Source organism: Rhea americana, unplaced genomic scaffold, assembly GCF_003343005.1.
Source record: "Rhea americana isolate MKP2758 unplaced genomic scaffold, rheAme1 scaffold_58, whole genome shotgun sequence".
In the NCBI taxonomy this organism is placed as follows: domain Eukaryota; kingdom Metazoa; phylum Chordata; class Aves; order Rheiformes; family Rheidae; genus Rhea; species Rhea americana.
The window spans coordinates 4,814,792-4,838,552 of NW_028186734.1; the positions used below are offsets into that span (position 1 = coordinate 4,814,792).

Sequence of the window (23,761 nt, forward strand, 5' to 3'; positions counted from 1 at the left end):
GACGTGTTCCAAAAAACCAGCATACTTGTCAGACTGAGGGAGCTGACAGCAATCTGCCTGATGCTGCCAGCAATCAGTTAAATATACATATAATATGTCAGGTGATGCTGAATCAAATCTTTTTATGTTTTCATCATTGTATCTGCCCTAATGTATTTGTATGGCTGCTCTACCTGTTCCACTATGTTCCTATCTAACCTTACTAAATTGTATAGCTGCTCTTTAACATCACATCCTTTTTGCATTTATCACTGAGGTCATTGGAATAGGTTCATTTTTATTACATGTTCTGGATAAAGTTATTTATTTGCTTCTAGTGAAAGCTTGGAACTTGAATTCAAGTGTTTCAAAGTTTGTTCCAGCTTTGTTACAAACTTGCTGAGTGATCTAGGCAGGTCCCAACCTCTCCAGAGCAGTTTCCTCTTCTGTAAAGTGGTGCCAATTGTATGGCAACATATGATCTAAGATCTTCAAAAAGAGGTRACAGTTAACTGTTGAAGGAAAACACTGTATAAATACAGCTTATTATTACAACAGCGTTTGGGGAGACACTGCACTTCTCTGTGAGCAAATACATGCATTGTTTCTGGCTCAGGCCAGATGCTACCCATACGCACTGCTATGCTAACAAAATTCAAAGCTCACTCCTGTGTGATAGTTGTATGTTGCTCCTGGTTGCCATTAGCACCCTTAGTTTACTGAGTCCCTTTGAATGCCACGGTGCCACTTGATGAGTAAGTCAGGATTTGCTGTCAGGGTGGAGAAGCAAAGGCGGGACAGTCACAGGGGAGTTCCTGTGGGCACTACCAAAAGCTGTCTGGGTGGAGGAGCAGGAGGCAGGTTTATGAGCCATAACTCACCTGAGGATCAGCCGGCTTACTCATGGACTTTGAAGACCTTTCATCAAGTTTATAACAGTTTGTCTCAGTGAATAGGGTTCTGTACAGAAGCRTGGCCAAGGGAGAGCCTATAGAGGCAGCTCTTGGCTTCACAAAGTGGAATATTTCTTCAACCTCTTTGTGCTATATAATTCACACTAACAGACCACGAGATTCTGGTATCTGTCTCCTAAGGCACTATAGGAGCTTATACCTATACACTGGACACAAAATAGGCATGCATACATATATATCWCACCAGAACACACAAGTGCAGTACATGCAAATGTGCAGTCCATTTCAGACCTGTGTTGTATGTTACTGTCAGTCTCCATCTGTGCATCCAAGCCAGTGAAACATTTGCTTTGACAAAAAATTTTGTGCCTTGCTCCTTCCTCACTTAGCAGCACTCCCTACTGGCATGTAGCAGATCACTGTGCTGTTCCGCACTCCATGGCAAAGTGTTCTGCTATGAAGAGCTTGTGCTAGCTCTGAACAAACTGATTAGGCATTAAAAGCAGAGGTGCATTAGCCCAGTTAAAATGCCTTGGCAAAATAGCAAGAGTGAAACAGATTATTTAAAGGCAACTTAGATATGTCCCTGTGAGATTTTGTTTTGCCRTGCAACTACAGCCAGCGTTGCTGGGCATGTGGTCTTCATATTGAACTCATGGGGGTTAGCATCTCTTTAGCATCATTGGAAGGAATAAACTAAAATAGTATTGATTTACACATTTTAAGATCAAGATTAAAAAATATAAAATTATATTGCTTCCTGTATGTCATATAATTTCATTCAATATCTCCTGMATCAAGCACAAAATGTTTCAGGTGAAATGCTTATTTCCAGCAGAAAACTAATTGTTTTTTAAAACTCAAATGATAAAGGAATCATCTCAAGCAATCTCTTTCAATGGATAATTATCCTCCTCTTTGAAAATCCGCTGTTTGAAGGTTTGGATTTGTGTAGCTTCATGTTCATGACTCTGCATTTTTCTTAGGCTTTTGTGTGCAAATTAAGGAGATCTCTGCTATCAGAAATCATTCTTTGTAGTTATTTAARCCATGAACAAGTCACACCACTTTCTCTTGAGAAACTGAATAGATGGAAATGCTTTATTGAATTGTGGCTGTAGAAATATTTGATGTTGATTCAAAATGCAGCTTATCACAACAGAAGATTGTAGGAATAAGGCAAAAGACCTGCAATGTCAAACACAAGGTCAAAAWTTAAGTTTTTGGTGTAGACTATTTTTCCATTTTAAAATGAGCATAATGCACTGCATGCCATAGTAAGCATATCATAGAGTGTAAACATTTCACTGAAGTAAATCAGATCAGTGTGAAGGTCTGTTTTAGCTTTAGGAATAGTAACAGAACCATGAAAACATATTTGACTAACTGAATAAAGTACAGTCTTTTTCTTCTTGGTTCCTAAATTGCCTGTGTGTAATRTTCCCTTCAGATCTAACCTAATGGACATTAATTTCAAAGGGAGCCTGTCAGTGACATCTGGATCTTTGAAACAAACCCTGTTATGTCATGCTAAATTAAGTCTTCCTGTTTTTCAAGCAAGGGCATTGGCTTTATTTGTTTTGTGAATGCTATTTCATCCGCAAAGACCTGAAAAATAGTAACAGTCTACGAATCAAATGGAATAGAACAAACTGCTCTTAATGTAAATAGCAAATAGAAAATTATTTCTAGCAGTCTACAAATGGAAAGAAGAGAATGCAGAAGAAAGGAAAAAGACTCTGAGGTATAAACACAGTTGAGATAAACTGAATAGTATATTCATTTTTATTGSAATGATATGGAAAAAATGCATTTTAGCAAAGCAACATTTCTGGAATATTAGTCTTACACTGAGTTACACAAATTTATATAGTTGTTATAAAATGCGTAAGAGGGCAGGTCAAAGGAAACTATGGAATTCAGAAAAGTATGAAATTAATACGAAATTTCYAAGAACCAAATGCAGAGCTGCTGTGAGAAGACACAGCTCCATTTAGTCTCGTATGTGCAATGCAATACTGCATTGCTGGTGAAAAGAGCCACACRAATAATCTTTGGTTGGATTCTTGGCATACATTAACATTTAACACCACTGACAAATGGTGTGTAGGGTAATTGCAAGGGTTCCAAACAAAGACAGTATCTTACGCCTGTTCGATGTTTATATTAAGTGAAATAATACAAATGGAGCAGTTTTTATGCTACTTCATTTTCTGTACCACAATTCTGAAATTAGTGAGACAACATGAAATTTGGCTTACATATGGATTTCCCAAAAGTCGCTATGATTGGATGAATAAGAAAGTATGAATTATTCTTGCAGTTAGGCCCTGACTCAGAGACAAATAATCAMTGTTACTAATAAAGTGCATTAAATATGACCTGCAGCTGTCTGATCTGGTGCTGTAAAGGTGGGTGCATCTACAGAGAGACKATTTCACTCCAAAGAATGAACAGTATTTGTAAGGCGTGTCGCTAAGGAAGTACAAGACTGCTTTTCATATCATTACTAAATATATGTYCCTGCACATACATATGTCACTGCAGCAACTATCTTAAATGGAGAGCTCCACACATCTGCGAGCTCTAAGGCTACACCACTGCCATGGCACTGATGGGATGCCAGTCCTCTCTACATGCCGGTGGCCTTCCCTTGCACTTGTCCTCATCCTACAATGGCTTGATACCAATGAAATAAAGGAATGATRCTCTGTACTTCTCCTTGACTCATGTAACTTGTTCTTGCTTGCACATACTTTGCACTCACTGCTGATGGGAAGTTACCAGGCTACAGGACAAGCATAAGTCTCCGGCAGAGGAGAGAGCAAGGCTGGGCTCCTGGATTTTAATGTGCAGAGAAGCCAACCTAAAAGCACTGTGGTACTGGAGCKGCTATATTTGGGTGAAATATATATACATATGGCACTTTTTTTTCAAAAACACTTTGGCCAGTTATCCTGTCCTAGTTCTATTTCATGTCATTATATGCTACCTACCTTCATGCTGCCATCTCTGAAGTGGATTTGGTGCCCCTTAATTTCTAGCCTAAATTTACTTTTTTTTTTTCCTGTTGACATGAATTGACAAACAGCTGCTGCATTTGCTGATGTGCGATTAAAATAAACTCCCCTTCAGAAATGCATTTCGGAACGTGCAAAGCTAATGGTGTCTGTGGAGCACTTTGAAAGTCTTGCATGAAAGGCGTTACAACTATGCAAAGAACTACTCTTAAGATTATGAACCACTTCAGTCAAGGAGGAAAAGCAAGTTTCCTCTTTGGAACAACAAACAAACCACAGAAGTATTTATTGAGCACTTTATAAAGATGACGGTGGCTACATAAGAATCATTAAGGTTTCTTTGTGAAAAGGTTAATTGCATGGCGAGAAATGGCACTGCAACTTCCAAGCCCACTGACAGGCAGAATAACCAATCACCTTTTGGTTACACAGGACTTTATGCCAGAAACAACTCCCTCTTCAAAGATTCTGCAATGAAGGAAATGCTCCCAACAAGGTTTTCATTCCTAAAAATCTCAAGTAGGCTGAGCAGTCTCTTAAGTGGAGCCAGATTCACCTTCAATCTGAATGTGGCCGAGTGAGGCTTTGTTCCCAGGTGTTGCTGTGTGCCAGAGCAYCGCATCTGCCAGCACTGAGAGCTAAGAGGGAGAGACAGGCCTCTCCCTTCAGCTTATGTTAACCCCACATTTTAAATTCTGTTGACGAATAATAAAAGCCAATTATAGCCCACTATTGCTCCAGAAAAGGTAATGCTAACCTCTCAGTACTAGCACGTGCTACCAATTTAGAAGGTCAACAGGGCCTCTTTATAGGAARTGGCATCCCAGCTGTTCTTCATCTTTTGCATTAGAGCCGGGCTGTGATAGCCAGTCGTGGAAACAGGACTTGGAAAGTCCTACTATAAGTGGCAGGGAGCAGACATGCAATTTCTCATATACAGGCATAGTTTACAAAGAAGTTACTGAGTAGCTACCTCTCTTGGGTGAGACCACTCTCAAAAGAAAATACGCCACATCCAGCAGACAGGAGATGCATCTTGCAGCCACCTGAATGTCGCAGTCTCAGTTTGCTTATTCCAGCCATCACTGGGCCATTGCTGGCTTTTCCTGTCCTCTCTTCTGTGCTCTGCCGTAAACCTTCACCAACAGCGGATGCTTCCACATTTCTGTAGGAGGATGGCTTGATCATTACAGCCTGTCTGATACTGAGAGTACTTTTTGCTCACCCAGTATGTCTAGCTACTGCAGACCTTCTGATGATTATCCTGCTTTACAACTGAAAGAGCTGTTCATCTGAAGAGTGTTTTTTTTCCAGCTGTTGATCTGAAGAAAATCCAGGCAGGAAGACCAATATTAGGGCAGGGCTGCAGGACTCCATCTAGCTTTCTCCAAGACAACACATTCAACTCCTAATGAGTTTAGCCTCTTCAGTGTTGTTTGATAAAGAAGTTAGAGAATCTAGTCCCATAAAATGCTGTGCAACTTAAGTTCCCAATAAGGCTCTTGAGATTTCTGCATGCTCAGTACTTTGCAGAATTAAATCTAAATAGCCTGGATACTATTATCTTCTAAGCATCTTGCATAATTCTTTGGTTCTGTACCACTTTGTCTGCAAGTTTCAGTTAGGTGCAACATTATTTTAATTTTAAAATGCAACAGTGTGAATTACCTTACCAAATAATAGATTTTTCTGGTGTAACCTTATAATGTCATTGGAAAAGTTAGTTTTCCTTTCTAACTCTGAATAAATAACATATAGCTTACAAGCAAAGATATGTCCACTTCTGTTCTCTTCATCAGAACCATAATTTCCTACCTAACTTACTTACCCACAAAAAAGAATAACTTTATGATTTGGCAATAGATATGGCTAATTTGCACTTAAGTAAACTACATTTGAGCTAGCTCCCTAAGTTTTTTTTTTTTTTTTTTTTTTTTTTTACTCACTAAAGCAAAAACACAACAATTCAGCTGAAGCCCAGACAGACATTTTTATAATGGGGAACATTTTATGTTCCCTCACAATCTTCTCTGTCCTCAATTTTTTAAGCAACTTTTCARTAACTTGCCACAGTTTGAAGGCAGGTAAAGTACCTGGATCTGTGTACTGAACTAACATTATACCTGAACTCACTGAAGAATAATCTGTAATGTGTTTGTGGCTAATGAGATTTAGTATATATTTATATTGCAGAAACTATTGGGGTTGATGGAGTGTGTTAGAGCAACATGGTTAAGCAYAGCTCTTTACAAAAACCTTAACAATTTGCACTGCCTTTCCAATAGAGGCACTGGCAACAACCATGTCTATTTTAAGCATCTCAACCACAAAAAAGGCCAGAACTGCTATTAAGAGTTCATTTTCCRTGCCTGCATTAATTAATGGGTCCGTTCTAGCATGTGGCTACATGTAATGTGTAATTGTCACCAGCTGTTAAAACACCTGCATACTGCACACTTCTTCATACCTGATCACAGTTCGCGGGAACAAGTGCATTGCATAGTAGCTGTGAATACTAAACCATTGTGTGATATATGTGTGTGGAGAACATACATCAGATACTTGTATAGCATCTGCACTGCTGYGTCTGACAGCTAAGTTTCCAAAATACTTGTGCCAGTGAATGATATGCCCTGGCTGGTTTGCTCAGTAACCAGTCCTCCCTGGCCCATAGAAATGCTCATACATATGCTGTAGGGCTGAGGGTGCACCCCACAGTACTCCATATGCATTGCAAACTGCTACCAGCTGCCCCACTATCTCTGCTGCACAGAGTGGCAGATCCAGGTGCCATGCTGAGGAAGAAACAACATTGCTATTGTTTGTTTGGCAGCTTTTGGCATAATTCGTAATGGTCTGGATCACTTTATGGATCTCCATATAGGAACCAAAAGGTTATCTGCGGCTGGCAGGAGGACTTTCCCATAGGCATGTGGTCTTTGGGATGTCACCTCCAGCCCCATGTGGCACTTGGAAGTAGGGAGGAATCGAGAGAGCTGGCAGTGCTGGCAAAGTGAGGGCAGCACCGTGGGGCTGGTCYGGGATGGAGCAAAACCAAACAGCTRCGAGAGCCGGGGTGCCCTTYGGCACGCACCCGAGGCACTCGCAGGGACCCCGTGCAGGTGTGCAGCCAAGCTGTTAGGGAGCGCGTGCCTGGAACGGCGGGAGCCCCRGTGTGAGTGGGGAAGCACACACCGCAGGCACGGAGGAGCTAACGTTGGTGGTGCTGGGACCAGCGGGATCCTGGAGTATCGGCAGGGCTGTAGCRCAGATACAGCTTTCAGGCCAAATCGTGCTCTCACTGCAGTCCTTCTGCACTCAACGGTGCCAGGYGCAGCAGCGCTGTGGCAAAGGTCTCCCGCGTCCACGGGGCAYGTAGTGGAGCGGCTAATCAATTCTGCAAACTGGTCCAACAAACTCTGCTCAGGCGGGCTACRTTTACTTTCAGGCTGGTGCGAACAGGGCGCACCTCTGTCAAACCGCATTTGCAACAGAGCCACATGAGCTTTTCCTTTGCTTTTCCTTCGTACGAAGCAGTCGGAGGATGCGCTCGTTTTTTGTGAGTTCTGCTGGCAGCTCATTTGCCTGGAATGAAAAATCTTGTGGTTAGCAAAGCCGAAAAAGTATTTCCAAAACATGGTGTACAAGCATTAAAACTCTAGAGAAGACTGCTAAGCATAAAGCTAAAATGCCTGTTTCAACATTATTTCCATCACCTGCAGTGTTCTTTTAAATCAGCTACAGGTTTAGGGAATGGCAGTGGAAATAGAAAGTCACTTTCTCCCTAGTGTGCAAGTCTCTCTTCAGTCTTGAGGATAATCCTAGCCTGGGACTTGGGTGGACAGCTTGTTTTGTGCTGACCACCTAGGCTGAATGCTATCCCTTGGGTTCCCTATGCTACTGCCACAAAATTAAAAGAGAACATTGCTGTTGATATTTATGGGAGATGAGGCAGGTCTTTGGGTACCACAGTCCAYAAAAATCCAAAGAAAGACTTTCACTACTATGAAATGGTCAATGCTATTCTGCAGTATAGCAGGTAACAGAACATCAGAGAGTTTGGTCTTCTGTATTTATTGAATACAGTTTTGGTAATAGGAAATACTATACCAAAAGTATTTTCTTTTGGTAATAGAAAATACTTATAATGAAGCTACTTCTGAAAATCAGCATTTTTGTTTTGCAAATGCATTGTCTTGTGAGAAACAGCATGTCATTTTCCAAAAATTTCAGTAGGAGAGGTTATAATCCAAGATTTTTTATACTACTCACCCTCCCTCTGCAAAAACCTTCTGCATTGTATGACAGTATGAAAACAAAATGTATGACATTAATAACAAACTACYGTAACAGAGGCACTAACTCTGCTGCCATCAAGTGGAATGATACAGAAACAAGATGCACAGATTTTACATTAAGTGACCAAAATATTCAGAAGGCAGATGTTGGATTATTTGCTTTACAAACTTTCATTAATCCAGTCATAAGTCAGAAACAAATACCGGATCATCCATTCACAACTTCACAAACCCACCTGGATGTCACTTACATGCAGCAAACAGTTCATAAACACAGTACAGAGAAAGGCATTTTTACAGAAATTTTGAGCATATGTTAAATTMCCTTGCAGAATAAAGGAAAGGATAAACTTACTGCAGACAATTTGCAATCATTAAAAGAATCTGAAACTATTTCAATGAAACAACTGATTTGTAATAAAATATGGGGAGGATGCATGCAATTTTGAAGTCTTTTTTATATTAGAAGTGTAATCAAATTTTCTCGCCAAAGGCACCCGTGTATACATTCCCCTCATCCGGGCATATCCWCCTTGCACATCCGTTACGTGAGACACCGACACAGTCTGTGGCCGGTGAAGGAGAGCGGCAGACCGCTGCTTCCCTAACGCGCAGCCTGGCTCGCCCCGGGCAGCCGGAGCGAGCGATCGCGCCTGTGCTGCCAGCGGTAAGGACACGATCACCGCGTTATTCACGGTCATTCACAGAGCGGCGTTTGCGTCCCAGGCACTAGCTAGCGGCTTGCAAATGCCTGCAAACAAACTCGTGGGCAGCCCAGGGGGGCTTCAGGGGGAGACCGGGGTGCAAACGCGAACCACGGCCCGAGAGGCGGAGCCCGTCGGAAAGGTCTGGCTCCACGGGTCRGGGCTGCCGCCCGGGCCGGGGCGGTGAGCCGGCGGGTACCTTGTTCCTGAGGCAGGGGTCYGCTCCCGCCTCCAGCAGCAGCGCTACCGTCCTGGCATTGCCGCTGAGAACGGCCGCGTGGAGAGCAGAGGTCCCATTCTGGAAAAGAGCGACAGAGGCGTTTGTGCAACGCAAGCGGAAAGGGAGGAAACTGGAAGGCAGCGAAACCAAAGCACCTGCGGAGAGCAAATCTCCAAACGGGAGAGAAATAACACGGAGGAGATTAGGACGTCAAGGACATAGCATCTGACTCATTTACACAGGGTGCTGGCAGGCTAGAAGGCTGTGAAGGAGATGACTTTAAACGCTTTAATACCCATGAAGGTCAGGTCCACTTTACCGCAATAATATTGTCCTTTAAAATTACATTTGTCAATAGATTAGATGTGAAATAAACTCAGCACTTGCTTCCKCCTGGCGAAACTCAGCCGTTAGCAAGTGAACCAGAAGCACAAGCAGTAATGGAAACCATCTGCACGTTTTATTCCCCTTCTCTGCTGATTAATGAGCTGAATGTCAGYGAGCTGAACTGTTGTTTTTTCATAGCTGGCCTTTTGTCTGTGGCTGCAGAACTGACAGTTCAAATAAGTGTGGACGCTATTTCATAATTGTAATTCACAACTAAGTTAATGCCACCTGCATTTTCCAATACATCAGCATTGCCAATTAGTTGCATCTGCAGGGGCTATAAAAATGTGTGATTTATGGATGCTGTTATGCTATTAAGAAGCAGCTTCCAAATGTCCGTTACTATTTTTGAAGTCACTGTATTAATTCTGAGGAAAATAAAATCAAATAGAGAATTGCTCACAGCAGATCTCTTAGGATTATATTTTGCTGACTAAGTGCAATTGGGGCAGGGTATAATGTTAAAAACTGCATCACCAAGAGCAGTTCGTTTGCTGTAGAAATAAAATCAGATGTCAAAAAGCAAAAGAGAATTCCTCCTAGAACACAATATGCTTTCTCATTCCAAAAATCAGCATCACAATATTTTTTGAAAAAAWWTATTTCTGTGTAACACTAAAGGCTAAATAAGATAATTCATGTCTCCCTTGACTTCTCTGGACTCAAGCTCTTCACTGMCTATTTGCATARTCATAAATGYCAGGCTTTTCATCAGATCCTTTGCCTTCCTGGGTTTCTGTGTAAAAATCGAGGTATTTTACTACTAACCTTCAGCAGGCCAAGTGTAGGAGAGAATTTCAGTAACTCTTCTATCACGTTGTTGTATCCTTTGATGGCAGCTTTCAGTAAGGCAGTTGTACCATCCTTTAAAAGAGAGAGGAAGGTAAGTTCAGTCATTACAAACGCTTCACCCGCACTCCCCTTGGCTGAACGGAGACACCAGCTCTCCCTCCAAGGGAGCCCCAAGGAACCTCTGCAAGGGGGTTCAYGGTCTGTGAGGAGGTACCTCCCCAGCATGTGCTGCTGTTTTTAAAGTGTCTGGAGGACAGTTCCTCTAACAGGTGAAGACTTCAGGGAGAAATCAACCAGTGACCCCAYATATCATCTCCATCTCTCCTTTGTATGGACATTGCCACCCCTTATTCCAGGAGGGCCTTCCAGGAAGCCATCGCAGGCACAAAGGGAAAGAGGGAGCCTGTGGCTTCGGAGGAGTTGTATGACCTGGCGAACAGAACAAGCTCCAGGGGCAGCAGGCCTCCATGCACATGGCTTTGTGGTCTGAAAAAGAGCTAGGGAGCGTAAGGTGCAGGCACAGCACAGGAAGAAGTACTACTCACATCCCGTGCAGCGTCTCGCTCAGCTCCCCGGAGCAGCATCACCCGCACCACTTCGCTGTGACCCATCTGCGACGCAATCCACAAGGGCGCTGTCCCATCCTTCAAAGAGAGTCACACAGCTAAAKGTTTCACCCTGAGACCGACCCTCTACGCCCTGGTAGACCACCAGAGTCTACCTACTGGAATGGATGAACTTCAATGCCTTGATAAAACTCTACTGCCATCAGAGACAGACAAATGTAAATGCACTTCTAAAAGCACATGGGAACTCAGTGTATCAAGTCAGAACCTTCCCTCTTGTGGGGTTAGAGGCTTCTTTCCTACTTCCCCTTGCACAGCTGACCTGAAATGGGCATCACTGGCTGAATGCTTAAAGCCCTCTTTTGCTCACCCAACTGTGCCCAAAATACATAGGAAAGTTAGAGATATCCTATGTAGTTTGAAACCTAGCTGGTTAGACACGACAAAGATATGGGTAAAGCTCAAGACATTCATGGTCAAATTCTGCATGTGTGCACCTTTTGAATGGCAGATGGGTATAGGAGCTAAGGATGATCAGCCACTTTCAATGCGTAACATTATCCACCCTTAAGGAATCTGTTAAAAACGTCCTGCCTTGCAGTTATGACAAGTACTTCACAAATTTTAGCTTCAAGAGCTCCACTAGCAAGCAAGGCAATTATCCAGGAAACAGTCTGGCTTGGGAAAAAAAGGTCCTATGCAATCATTATTTCACCAAAAAATGTCAGAAAATACATGCATTCAAAATGAGGTAAACTGTGATGGATTTGTTGTCCCATGTGACAGGACAAGAGGCAATGGGCAGAAATTGAAGCACAGGAAGTTCCGCCTGACCGTGAGGGGGAATTTCTTCCCTGKGAGAGTGACGGAGCACTGGACCAGGTTGCCCAGAGAGGTTGTGGAGTCTCCTTCTCTGGAGATCTTCAAGGCCCGCCTGCATGCAACCCTGTCTAACATGCTCTAGGTGACCCTGCTTGAGCAGGAGGGTTGGACTAGATGATCTCCAGAGGTCCCTTCCAACCTTACTGATTCTGTGATTCTATGATTTCCAAATGCAAAGGTGAGTTGAGGTACTGGAAGTATTTGTTGCTGCAATTAGAATTTAGTTTTGTTTCTTATGCCTATTTTTACTTCTAAATGGCCTGATTCTGAAAACTACAAGAGGACTCCAGCACTTATGGGTTGCCAAATTGATTTTCATGGGCCTTTAACACGAGGCTTTGCCTATAAGGACTTTAATACAAAAATGAGGCCYCAGGTAGCAGTCTATCTGCTATTGCCTTCACTGCTTGCCTATTTTTCTGCTCACCATCAGCAGCCTTTAGACTTGACAGGAAAAAGTAATTGGAAATATATTTCAAAAGACTTTCAAAAGAGTCTTAATGAGGCGTTTCAAAAGAAAACAGCTTTTTTTGCTTTTAATAAAATATTTCCGCCTTGATCAAAGAAGGAATCTGTGTCATCAATGCCAAATGAAGATTCATACAACTTGCTGAAGCTATCCAAAACCACTGTTGAGCCAGTTCTGTGTTTTCTATGGGCTCGTGATTTAATTCGCCATAAGAAACAGATAAAGCCATTTCTTCCTTTGATATATTCTGGATTTCCATTCTTTTGATTCTGAGAAAGAGTAAATATACAATATACATCCTGAGATCACCGAGGCTGAGTCTTCACAAATGGTGAAGAACAGGATCTTTGCCCACTCTTGCATGAATTCACTATAAATGATCTCATTGAAATTACTGACCTCATTCCAGCATATATCACATTAATACAATGAGTTTTCTTTGTTATTTAAAAACAACGTTGAAAGGGCCTCTTGTACACAGAATGTGTGACAGCAGTGTGATGGCAAAAAATTCTTCCTCTCCAAAATACAGTCTTTTCCCTGTCAGTAAGTTGACAGCTGATTATTTTTCAAATCTTCCTCCACCAGAGGGCTCTAGAAAATAGGAAGAGGGACACTGAAAAGCCTATAAAAACTTGGAAAATTCTTGAGACCCACCAACACAATTAAATCTACACTAAGAGCTAATCTGTGTTCTAAGACTAATCTACACTAAGAGCAAATCTGTGTCCCTATTTGTGCAAAAAAACCATCGCTCTTTTGTCCACAGTGAAGCTGATAAGCGCAACTCTTATTTTCAGGTATGAATGAAAAGAAACACAAGGAAATTCTAGTGTTGAGCAACATCACTGCTGCTCAAAAAAACCCCCACCTCACWGTGGGAAAAAGTGACCATCTTGGAGAACTTAGTCTAAAGAGAAGAAAGATGATAAAGATGATGGTGGGCTCACATTGACTAATGTCAGCTTCTCTCCCTTAAACAAACAACATTTCATCAGGCAGGTTTATCCTGTAATACAAACATGTAATATTTGTACGGAATAGACGAGATTTTTGTCCATTTTAACGTTGGTGTGTAAAGCAAAAGTGATACTACATTGTACTAAGAGGCCATACAAGCAACTGTTAGGGCACAGAGACAAGCCAGGAAGAAAATAAGCCCAGGGTACAAAACAGCCTATGGTTGTCTAATGATCAGAAGAGTTCAAGAAGACCTTTCTTTCTCCTGTCTTTCTGCCCACCCAGCAGACCTGCGGACCATTACATTCCTAGAATAAACAATGTTAAATATTCCATATGTTTTCAAACTATATTTATTTTCCTTTTTTTTTTGCAAGCTAATAAATATAAACTATGTCTTATTATGTCCAACAGTCCCAAATATACCCTCACTGAGACAGATGCTGTTCCTTCTCTTACTCATTAACTAAAGACACTGCTTTGTGGCTTTGAATCTTGTAATATTTGCTGCTGGCTTGGAAAGGACCAAGTTAAGGCAGGAGCTGAGATGCCCTTGAATTCTCACTAAGGACTTGGAGGGCCGGAGAGCCCCTGCTCTCTGGCTGCTGGGTGTCCGCTCCTCTGCTGTGCTGCCCATCAGCCATTAGCACCCATGCACCAGCAGCAATATTGCTAGTACGAGATTGCACCCTTGACGAAACATTACAATCTCTGTAGGTTCATTGGCTTACATATATGTCTGAGTGCGTATCATATGTAAAGAAAAAAAAMCCACTAATTTTCAGATTACTTTGAATCTGCCTTGCCACTCAGACCAAAGCCTCCTGYGACACAGGCTGCCAAAACAGTGTAAAATTCAGTGGCGAACAACCTTCTTGCTTTGCTTTTGAGTTAGAGAAGCAAAGCAGCACAGCCTGCACCAGGCTTCAGACACTGCCCAGAGCTCCGTCTAGACAAAATGATGACAAAACAGTGCCAGCACAGYGCCGCAGAGGCCTGGCACTGGGTCACAAAGAACACAGGAAGGTTAAATACCAGGAGAAATGACATTGCCAGGGAAGAAAATCACCAGAAAATGTCACTGTTCAGTGTTGTGACAGCTGTGATAAAGGGCCTGCATACAGGCAGCTGGTGCCATCTGAGATGCTCTCAGGTATCAGAAGCATCCGCATGAGTCTGGGACATAGGACACGAGACCAAAGGGGACCTAGTACTCTACTGGAACAGCAGGAGACATATGGGGTAGACATATGCAGTCAGGCAAATGGATTAAGCCCCCAAATCCACGAGAACCAGATGGAGAAAAGACCTGGATGGCTATGAGGGAAGAGAAGCATGAATTCATATCTGGTGCTCTGAAGCTGTGGCCGGCCCTGTATTCAAAGGAACATCACTTACAAAAAAATGTCTACAGCAGTAACAGCAGTGTAATTTGTAACCGACAGCACCAGAGTCATCTGGCGTAGAAACTACCATCAAGGCTTACAGTCCTTCTGAACAACATCCCGCCTTTGAACGAAGTATGAATTTGTTTGCCAGGAAGAGACTGAAGTCCATCCAGTCATTACTTCACTAATTAAATGCATTAAAATGTTCCATTTGTTTAGGAATTGCTTCAGCATACGGTGAGCCCAAATACCACATTCACAATAAATGCCACTGACTTATCCAGGCATAACCTTAGCTGAGACTGACTGTTCCCTGACACAAACGGAGCCCAGACTACTGGGGATGAAAGAGAGCCGGAAAGAGCAYTCACGCAGTGTGGAGTCCTTGCCTCAGCTAAGTTTTAAAAAGGCATTATGAAATGAAACACTGCATTATACAAATTGTATTAGAGATCTAAAAAGTAGTGCTAACCAGAGTTAGCTGGTACATTATAATTCCAACATTTTAAATGGTTAGCGTACAGAGTGTAGTTTTTACAGTTACACGGGCTACTGGTGCAAACTGGTTGAGTTAAACCTCAGRTTCCCCCAGCTTTATTTTGACCTACTCAAAAAGCATTAAACATACACTGGCCTATCCTCCTACACTGTTTTTTTAGACTATATTAATCAGCAGCTCCTCATAGCACTTCTGTATCTTCATCTAGGCCAAATCAGGGAGCTTTAATTTGTCAGGCTCTTCAGGGTGGAAGAAAGAAAATACTGAAAATAACTGATRAAGTTTGTCACACGCCGTATTGTCCACTGCTGTTAGAGCTCTCACATTTTATTTGACTCACATTTTTCCCACCTTCCACTTTTTACCTGCTGCAGTCGGAGATCACAGCCATGCGGCGGGCATAGGCGGCTGACCGCAAGAGCAAGACCGTATCCCCTCAATTTAAAAGGTGCAGTGACGACTCAGGGCAGCGACCTTGCCCGCAGGGTTTCAGCAGCCCAGAGAGGAGGCTCTCTCAAGGCAGGCAAAGGTTCCCGGGAAGCCCCATGTCTAACTAGACACTTCTAAGTGCCAAGAGGTTGTAAGTTAGAAGTGCAACTCCCATATCTGCCTACTCAAAGCAGCATCTAAATATGCTGTTTAAGCACAGAGGTTAGATTCAAGAATAGCCAAACAGTTATGGATCCCTCTTTTGGAAACCAAGAAAGTTTTATATATGTGTCTGTAGACCACATATGCTTATGTAGCCCTTATTTAGTTTAAAATACAGGAAGTCTCTTTTATCCTAATCTACCACCAGCATACAATAACGCAAGGGGGATCTAGCCCTTAGTGCAGGCACCTCGGAATCAGCTCCAAATCTAGCTCATAGTTATGATTTAATGTTCAAACAGCAGCCCTACTACTTACAGAGGAGCTGATTTCAAGCTTACAAGTTGCCACCTGAACTATGTATTTGCAGGATTAGGCCCACTAGCSTAATTAACTGCAAACAGAGATAGCAAAGCTTTTCACATGTATCAGGTACTTCCAGAGATGAAGGTGCAACTTATGTCTGAGTTTCAGGGTGCATGTGGATGATATGAAGTAAAACTAAAGACATAAAACTAAAAGTAAAAAAAAAAAAGAGTTTTGTGAAAGATTAACTTCGATACTGAAGCAGGTACTGTTGACTTCAGTGTGCTGAATTTGGTACTGTCYCTCACTGGAGTTTCCAGATCGGATTTTCAGAAGAACCCCAGGATTTTATGCATGCACGTTCACAGGTAAGCTGGCACAACAGGAGCAGATCAGTAGTTGGGAGAGCTAGTGCAAGGACACTACATCAACATTATTTGCAGCCTGAGGATTTTATTTTGATTTAGCTTAATCCTGTAGCCCAAACGTGTCTACTGTGCTTGTGGTTCAAAGCTGTCCAAAGGACCTGTCAGAGGTCTGATCTCCTTTTGGGTATGACGTGCATTTGGTGCACACCTGGACTGGGGCTTCCAGTTTCATTTCTTCTATAAAGGATCTAGCTTGCATGCAAACAGAGAGGACTGGGTGACTCACTTCAAAACCACACTGCTGATCTGAGCTCAAACACATATGCAGGCACAGCCACCATTCACCTTGGGAATCTGATACCCCATGAAAATCTCAGCGTTAATTTTTAGTAAGAGGTTGTTAATTTGACCCTGGCCCTGCTCTGACAGCGTTGAACATTACCTGCCGTGGCTGGTTGACCTTTGCTCCTGAGGACAGCAGCAAGCGGATGACATCCAGATATCCTCCTTGCGCGGCCAGGAAAGTTGCAGAAGCTCCATCCTGAGTACAAACATATTCCGTTTATTATTATTATTAACATAATATGTTAAAATGATGACAGTGTTTTGCACAAAACCAAACCAGACAGAATCARTTTCTCCTTCTGATGCTAATGTGCAGTGTAACAGCACATACATAGCTGAGCTCAAAAAATAATTATMAAAATCCAAAGCCCAGTTCATGACAAACTATAGTAATATTTTCATTCAACATGCACATCATATGTCAAACTAAGGATTAAATCCTTGGTCTAGAATACTAACACTCTAATTCATCACAGCACTGATCCACATAACTAGGAATCCATTCCTATATAACAAAATACATTCATTTAGGTTCAATTGAAATGTTCATTTAGGTTCCTCATGTTCACGTGGAAGTGTTCTGCTTCAGAGGTACTCATGGTGAAAAAATGCTCTATTACTTTGCAAGACTGGGGACTACAGTGTTGAAGTCTGCCAGCAACTACCACGTCACTGCTCTGGCGCATCTTGCAAAAGAGACTGGACCTGTAATATAGGCATGTAATGGTAGGATATGCAAAACAGGCATCTTGCAGCCCTATCAGAAACTAGCTGATCCCTCAAAAAGCTTGTGAAAGAGTTTAACGAATCTGGGATTTTTTTTTCCTTGACATGTCTTTCATGTGCAAATGTTTTCTATATTAGAAAATCCTTAACCTTTAGCTTCATGGAAGCTTCTTCCCTAGGGGGAAAAAAAAAGTCCTAAATATTGAGTTTCTTGACAAAAAAAAGAAAAAAAAATCCAGACCTCATTAGAATCCAYCTAACCAATTAGAGGTGGAAACCTGTACTGAGGCTGGGACGCGCATCTACCCATCCTACACCCGTAGTGCTCAGCCCAGGGGGAGTTTTCATGGGAGCTGAGGCTCTTCTAGTTTAGAGGCAGGAATGAACATGCCGTCTCTCAGACGTGCGGGTACCTATCTTCCAGGCACCTCATGCTCACGCTTATATACAGGGCGTTTTAGTGGAAGCCCCTTGTTGACACTGTTGGCATGTCCCTACTTTGGGGCTGAATGCTGCTSTCTGCTTAGAGACACTCAACACGTGCCCGGTGAAGCATGAGCAGAATATAGTGCCCAGCATCCAAAATTAAAATGTTTGACCTTGATTCCAAGACAAATGTCCTGGTAAACAGGTGAGGTGTCTGCTGGTACTACAGAYTAATACCTCCAGGCTCTCAGTGGGGTTGTTTTCCCTGAATGCTATGCAGGTGCATAAAATATGGTGAGTCTTTGCAGACTTCCTCCAGAGACAGGCAAAGCAGGAACATATTCAGCATATTCAGAAAGAGAAAAAGTTCTGGAATATTAAAAGTGCTCCTTTTTTTAGAGCATCGATTGATATGGAGAAGCATGCTTTACCTATTGTCTAACCATTTTTAAAATTCTTTATTAGGTTTTTGCACTTGATTTGAATTGATGAGAAATCCTGAAAGAATTAGAAAGCTGTTTTAAGGCTATGATGTATTTCTGCATAAGAAAACTATTTTAAGGCTATAAAATATCTCTGCAAGAAATACTTTTTAGCTAGGACTTTTTCTTCTTCTCTACCCCTCACCTTAGTCAATTTAAGATTGAAACGTCTATCTTGACRGTTTGGAGAGGACTACCCAAGTGTGTGTTTGAAATCTCTCTCATATGGTGGCATGCCAAGGAAACAGCCACCCAGGCACCACTTTGCAAATCCAGCTTGGCAATGTCCCACAGAAGGAGTCAGGCTAACGCTCCTTTTCGAGGGAACGCGCTCTTACTTTATGAAGCGGCTCTTTCTGAAGGATTTTGCCTAATGGCTAGGAGCAATAAGAACGYGTCACCAAATCCCATTGCAAATATTGCTTATTTCCAGGAGACACCGCAAGGAAGATATTTCATTGCCTTTACCTCTGAGCGGGTGTCTCCAGGTGTGGCAGCGCTGCTATTTTTAAAGCGAGTGGAAAACCCTGGGACGACGGTGCAGAGAACGGTAAGCGTTACAAATCCCTGCCCGCTAGAAAGGTAGTGGCTGTCTGCGCAGCAGCAGCAGTTTTGAGTTGAGTTGGAGCCGCGCGTTTGCTGCTCACAGGGGCCTGCGGGGGACAGACCCCTCTTGGTCGGCCTCGGCTGAAGAGCCCCGGGGCGGGAAAGAGTGGTGGGGAGCGGAGACAAAACCTGCCAGGCTTYGGGGTTTTATGTCAGCTCGGCTTCTTTGCTTCTCCGCTGACGCAAATTAAATCCAGTGCTTGATCAGCTCGGTCCAGCTTTCTGAAAAGTCAGCTAAACTGTGCCGACCCCGTCAGCTTAACCGTTCTTTCCCCAAAGCGTCGACAAGCTAGAGATGCGCAAATAGCCAATGACTTCACTTTAAAGGGCGACTTTGAAAAAGATTTTGGAGACAACCTAACTTTTCTACTCTTTGGCAGCTACCCCGGAAGACTAGCCGATGATCTTCCAAACCCTTGGAGGCTTTACAGCTGCTCCGCCTTCCGCCTGCAACGCTCCTCTGGCGTGCTAAAACAGGACACGAACCCCTGCGCCGGCGTAAGGGGCAGCACAGGTCTGCTCCGGACCTGGAACGTTTCCTTCACCCAGATAATGAACCCAAAGGCAGCTAAATCCTCGTTTCTGGTTTTGTGCCTCTTTTCCCAGGACCACGAAGAGCAGGCAGTTAACAAAAAGCACATCTTAGAAAAGCAGAGTAGGGTAAAACCACAGCTTTTGGCAGACGCTTTACCGTGCTGGCACTGGCRTGCCTGCTGCTTTCCAGCGAACAGCACGCTTGTTCCATCACCAGAATTGTCGATATCTGTGTCAAATAAACTCACGTAAAGCTGATCGTGAATGTTGGCACCGTGCTTCAACAGAGTTTCCACTACTTTTGCATGCCCGTACTGACAAGCTGCTAAAAGGGCAGTGCCTCCGTCCTGTGGAAAAGCAAAGAATGGGCACAGTAAGGGGACAGGGCAGGCACTCTACTCACCGTAAAACATAAGCAAGTTTTGAGGCTTCTCAGAAGTTGGCTCACAGCAATTCTGTAGTGACTAAATACCAAATCATTCATAGCTGTGGCGCACAGCCTTGCTCCATAAATCTTTGAACTTGGCTCTGTCACTGTAAACATCTTTCTCCAGAGGCTTTTTTAGTGAGGGACAGGAAGCAAGAAGAATTCTGCTCTCAGTTCATCTTCTGCCTTCACACTAGAAGCTTTGCTCCCTTCACGGCTCTGAGCTCCTCCATCTTCCCACGTACAGCCATACTACCACCCCTGCCAAGCTCTCCCACCCAGTGAAGAGCAACCTCACCTCAGGTCCTGCCTCTCACCTGCTGATTGCTGGCCTGAAGAAGGTAGGTAGGACACTTCTAAAAAGTATCTGAGCTAACCATGGAAGTGTGCATCTCACCAAACCCACGRCCACCTGTGGAAGCCCATTACTTCTGCTGAAGAAGTGACCCCTGCAGCTAGGAGCAATCCCAGGTTGTTATAATTACTATACATCACCACTAAAGGGAGACCTAGACACGTGCAAAGAGTCTGGCTTGTACAGCAGCTCCTGTAGGAGCCATGTGTGGAGGGAAAGACTTTAGTGTTGCTGGCTAATGACTCCCAGCCAGCTGAAAACATTGAAATAGCAAATGTGGAGCTTGCCTTGTTAAGTGCAGTGCACTCCACTCAAAATTTACCATCATTTCTGCCACTGAGATTGAGAGGAGGTTCTTATCTTCTGCCTGGGATGGCAGTGTGCAGGAGGAGAAYCTCTTTGCTAGAGGGTGCCACCAACACTTGAGGACAGTGACAAGATTCACATGGCTTGGGTCTCCCTTTGGTCTCTCTTCTGCCTCCACCCCTCCAGATCTATCCTTTCCAACCCTCCCCCTCCTGGTTCCAGCCTTTTTTGGCCAGATGGACACTGACCTCCCTCCTTGGGACAAGTGGGTCTGTCCCTTCTCCTCAAGAGCCGGAGCTGGGAGATGATGCAGTGTGAGGCATCCCCGAAAGCACAAGCAAGGGAAAGTCTTTGCTGTATGCCTAGACCTGTCCTCAGGGCACCTGGGAGCTGAGGACAGGCRTTGTAGGGCACACCATGGCCCATGTGAGGGCAGGGATTGCCATCACGTGAGGATGGTGCRCACCTCCTGTCCTCAGCACCCAAGGTCTTCTCTCCTCTTTCCTTCCCTGCCTACTCCCAATCTCAAGCCCCTACTCCACCGGACAAGTTATGCAAAGTATTTCAAATAAGTGGTTTCTAGAGCTGTTATTAATGTGGGCACAATACGTGCTTTCCTTCGTTCTTGCTTCTCTGAAACAGCTCCAAAGTTTTGTCTGAAATTTTCCGCACAGAGTGATATCCAGCAAGGGAAATTACAAGAGACCGATGTTTTGCAACTGAATCTTTTCTAMTGGGAAATACCAATCCAGCTATAAATCTGGGGTGCTGTTTCATGACTGTAATCGCCTGAGGAAAACTCAAACTCTGACATAACTGAACTAACCCACTGGGACTGTGTATGGCTACTCTCAAAATTTCATGTTCACCCTTCCTCCCTACAACTTTGAAAAGCAAACAAGTCTTGAGTGTCAGCAAAACCACAGATGTGAAACTGTTACGTAACAATACAGAATTGTATATTTAATTTGGATTATTTGAGTAAATGTAGTGTGTAATCTGATCCGTGGAGTCAAGTTACTCTATAGGTACRGTGAGTTACTGAACTTTCCTGTCAAATTAAACTGCCCTAATTTCATAGGAACTGCTGGAACAAAGCAGAAAAGCAACCACATTGGTTCCAAGATAAAAAAAAAAAAACCACCCTCCACATGCTTAAAAGACAATGGCAAAAGCTAATAGCTTTGTGAAACCTATTTCCTGTCTCCAGCCAGCTGAGAGCTGTTTTGCCCAACTAATGAGTTRCCAGATCAAAGGGCTACAAACAAAAGGCAGAGACATTTTTAAAGACTCTTTCCCTGAAGGAAATTGCGAGAGAAGGTTAGTTAAGAAAASGAACTGTGCTATCCAGCCTGGAGGTCCTCTGTGGAAAGGTGGGGACGAATGAACTAGCTATAGGAAGCTTAAAAGTATTGATGTTCTCCATGCAGAAGGTAAAAACACAGCTAGTAACCTGGATATGGGCATAACTTGTTTATTGCTTTATAGTCTGTTTTTTGATTAAAATTCTTATGTTCTCAACAAACAATGTGTTATTTTAAGAATACTGTTTGGTTATTAACGTCACTTCTGGAGGGAACCAAATGACAGGTCCCAAATAAAAGTCAGGCTTGCAAAGCTAACCACAGTTATTCTAGCTGAGCTGAGGCCAAATGCTCTGACCAGAACTGTGTGATCCCACCCTGGGAGCTGTAACAGCTTCAGGTCTAAGAAGGGGGAGAGTTCAAGCAGGAGGGATCTGAGTGTCTCAAAACGGGAATTCTCACCAAATATTTGGTTGAATTCAGTGGCCAGTTTTAACTAATTACATTTTTGGAAACAATAACACATTTCCAAAATACACCATTTAGCTCTAACTAGAGCTGACCTAGAGCAACCACATGATCACCCTGGTCAGACTCCAAGGATCAGAAAAAAACAGTCAGTGGGCCAGGTCTCCTCCCTGGCTTCCAGTTGCCTTTTCTTAGTCAAATATTCACTAGGCCAGGAAGAATCTGATAATAACTCCTTGGCCCAAAGATTTGRTCCCTGACCAGAAAGAGAGCTGGGCTCTAAGACCTGCCTTACTGTGTGTCCCCACCAGGTTGAACAGGGTCAGCAGAAGAGCCCAAGAGACATTTGCCTGCTTTAGGCGGGTGTATCGTTAGCATAGTGGTGAGCAGACACTCACCACTTGTGGCAAGACAGCACTCAGTTAAATCAAGCAATTGGCAGGGCAAAGGGCCACTCTTTTTTTTCAGGAGGGGAAAAAGCAGCCCCCCTACCGAGCTTCCTTCTTGCTTTCTCTCACACCTGCTTCCTTGCTTTCTCTTTTTCACCAGCACAGTCACCTTTCCTGGCACCCCAGCAAGCCCCGGCTGGAGAGGCCAACGTTTTACAGACTCAAGGAAGGCAGACAAGGGCATGAAACARAGAGGCAAATGTCAGAGATTTAAACTCCCTGTCAGCCACGTGATTCCCTCTTCACTTTGCTTTTGGGCTTCAGCCAAAAGGCAAAGAGCTGAAGCAGCATCTTTGGGACTGGCGAGCATCTTGGAAACTCTGAGTAGGGCAGCAAACAGGAGCTGAGACATGTGAGCAGCCACAGAGGCTCTCCTACAGCAAAACTCGCTCTGCTGTGGGAGGCAGCTGGGCAACGCAGCTGAGAAAAGGCCCGGAGCATCGCATTTGTTTCTTGCTCATATCCTGTTTTCTTGACCCAACATAGCTTTTATTAATCTTTTACTGCAGTCCATTCCAGCACAGTTGGGACTGAGACGAGAGCTAGTTCTCCCAGCCACCTCTGCACTTCTTTCTCTGCAACCTCCTTTCTYCTCCAGTCTCTCCTCCCTATGGGCAGCACGTACAGAGGCTGCCAACCTCYTCTGTAAGCAGCACCTGGTAAGACTACATATCTGGGCCTGTTAGCCCACCTTTTCCTTCAACTCTGCCATCATTCCCGGAAAGTACCTTAGAATTATATGGTGTTTTATGACCTCTGAAACATGCTAAAAGGGAGGGGACCTGCTCTTCTGCAACCACTATTCAGTAAAGAAAAGCCTCTGCTTCTGTYCTACCTTCAGTATTGCTCAGGAGACATCCACCTGGGGAAATCCATTTAAGAACCCACATGCTTTTAACATGTCCCGCATTAAGAAAATAAATAAAACACATTTTAATTTATGATACATACTGCTATGGATTTCAGCCTGTGACAATGCCAAAAATAGTA

At 43.4% G+C, this 23,761-nt stretch overlaps 1 protein-coding gene across 1 annotated transcript in view; it reads right to left on the reverse strand.

The window, feature by feature from the left end:
• Window positions 1-2,699: 2,699 nt before the first annotated feature.
• The window catches only part of ANKRD29 (ankyrin repeat domain 29), a 29,555-nt gene continuing 8,493 nt past the window's right edge, over window positions 2,700-23,761 (reverse strand). The window contains exons 5-10 of the mRNA XM_085319283.1: window positions 19,711-19,809; window positions 16,786-16,884; window positions 10,860-10,958; window positions 10,291-10,386; window positions 9,115-9,213; window positions 2,700-7,498 (exon numbers count right to left, since the gene is read on the reverse strand). Coding sequence (XP_085175409.1) covers window positions 7,388-7,498; window positions 9,115-9,213; window positions 10,291-10,386; window positions 10,860-10,958; window positions 16,786-16,884; window positions 19,711-19,809 — 603 coding nt within the window. The 3' untranslated portion in view covers window positions 2,700-7,387. The remainder of the gene's footprint in view (window positions 7,499-9,114; window positions 9,214-10,290; window positions 10,387-10,859; window positions 10,959-16,785; window positions 16,885-19,710; window positions 19,810-23,761) is intronic.